General features: G+C 32.0%; 1 protein-coding gene across 1 annotated transcript; it reads right to left on the reverse strand.

Annotated features, from left to right (window-relative positions):
- Positions 1–410: 410 nt before the first annotated feature.
- Positions 411–1,311, reverse strand: Tsp_13507 (hypothetical protein). The gene is made up of 3 exons (XM_003368050.1): positions 1,240–1,311; positions 769–842; positions 411–612 (listed from the first exon to the last, which is right to left on the reverse strand). The coding sequence occupies exons 1-3, from the start codon at positions 1,309–1,311 to the stop codon at positions 411–413; spliced, it is 348 nt and encodes a 115-aa protein (XP_003368098.1).
- Positions 1,312–2,103: the final 792 nt, after the last annotated feature.

Raw genomic sequence — 2,103 nt, forward strand, 5'->3', positions numbered from 1 at the left:
TTCGATTGGATCCCTAAACATGCAATGCGTGTGAATTTGAAATTAATATACTTCGCTTTTTCTGTTTTGTTTATAAGGCTTCAACAAATCAAATTTATCAACACTTATAGTGGGGAAATTTTTTTTTACCATAACGTAAAAATCCAAATGATTTTGCACAAGAGGCAATTGATTTAAAGCACCTTTGGCCGCTTTAAACGGCTGCATGCAAATCAAGCTTAGCGTTGCCATTGAAAGAAAAATCAGCAGCCGCGCACTATTCAAGCAAACGGACAGAAGGAAAAATGAGCAATTGGTCAGTGGCTATCGCTGCCGGTCAAACAATGAAAGCCCTCCCACGCTGCTCCGAGCCAAGCTTCTTCCATACTGAGCTCTGATGCGTGTTCTCTGCTGAAGGCTGAGCAAATGTTCTAATTTCGCAGCTTGTAAATAATAATTCTCTTGCGAGTGTTCAGTGTTGTAAAGCAGTGGAAGGTAAAAGCGACGGCAGCTAGGGTCATTTTACGGACAAGTAGTGTCAATCGAGATGCGCCAAGTGCAGTCCGAGCTAGGTCAGTAATGTTGAAGCTTCTCGTTCCACTAAACAGCTTCCATCGTTTAACGCTCTCAGCACTGACAAGCAGAAAGCCACTTCACACGCGCGTTCTTTTCCACTCAACATCTTACAGACTGGATTTCAAAAAGGTGTCGCCAATCTCAACTCAACATCCCAACTAGCTATTTCAGTTGCTCATCGACATCAATTTTAATTATTTAAAAAAAACAAACAACGCGGCAACAGCATAACCACTTACCCAAAGTTCCTTTCCCCAGCTCATCACGTTAAAACTGTGAACATCGAACTGTATAAATTACAGATTATATTCGCATTGCACAACCGTAGTGAATAGAACGTTTTTTTTCATAGTGCAAAATCGATGAAGCATGCGGGTACGGTTGACACTAAAATGATTGTCATGTTCAATGTTCTACTATTCAGTGTTCAGTCAATCAAAGTTTCAAATTATTTTTCAAATCTGCTAAAAAGAATCAAATTGAAAACAATTTAGAATTATTTACCAATATTATAAACAAAAATAACACTTTAATTTATTGTATAATTCTTTAAATTCAATGATTTTTTTGAAAAAACAAAGAAATGAATGTTACATTTCAGTAGAAGTTTTTATAGTTTTCAATCTTTCACAATTATTCTGCAAAATTTTTATTATTTAGATTATTCAAATGTTCATAAAATACATAAGCATGGAAGAATATCAGCTGCTGAACATTTACAATGCTATACGCAGCAGATAGTAAACAACACGTCATAATTACTGATTACTAACAATGAAATTTAAATATCAACAATTTGATAGAATTTAGAATAACAAAACAAATTGAATACTCAACAAAATTACCAATAGCAACGCAGTCAATTAAATAATTCATTACATATTCGGTTATATGCATAACCATTCTTTCAGCTCATTCACTTCCATCAGTGCTGCCAATGTGACAAAATTTTTAACGTTTTTATAGAAAAATAATGTTTTTAACATAAAAATATTACACTATACATTAACAGTTTCTGTTTTTTTTATTTTAGCACCATTTCGGTTCAATAATTACAGTTTTCTGATAATTATCATTCGGTTTTAATTATACTATAACTTTCTGAAAAGCTTTTGATGAAACTAAAAAGTTACTTCATTAACTTCGAGATTAAAACTGTATAAATACATCAAATAATAATACAAATGAACAAAAGCTATTCAATATGATAACAAAAGACGTATAATAACATAGTAATCATGAACCAACCCACTTTTGAAAACTTTCTAAATATAGTTCATGTATATACAGTAAGAAATGGGGTTTTACAAGAAAAACAGTAAAACTGCATGATAAATATTGCAATTCAATAATCTTAATCATTTGCTTCTTCACATGAGGCATTTAGAAAAACTTACTGTAAATTTGTGATAATCATGGTGCATTATATTTATATGTAAATTTACCAAAAATATTTTTCATTTATATTAAACTGAGTAATTATTTTTTTACTAAAATGCGTAAATTATTAAACGGAAGGGTAAAATATAGAGAGAACTGCCCGTTCAC

The sequence above is a fragment of the Trichinella spiralis genome (assembly GCF_000181795.1).
Source record: "Trichinella spiralis strain ISS 195 chromosome Unknown Scfld3192, whole genome shotgun sequence".
NCBI lineage: Eukaryota > Metazoa > Nematoda > Enoplea > Trichinellida > Trichinellidae > Trichinella > Trichinella spiralis.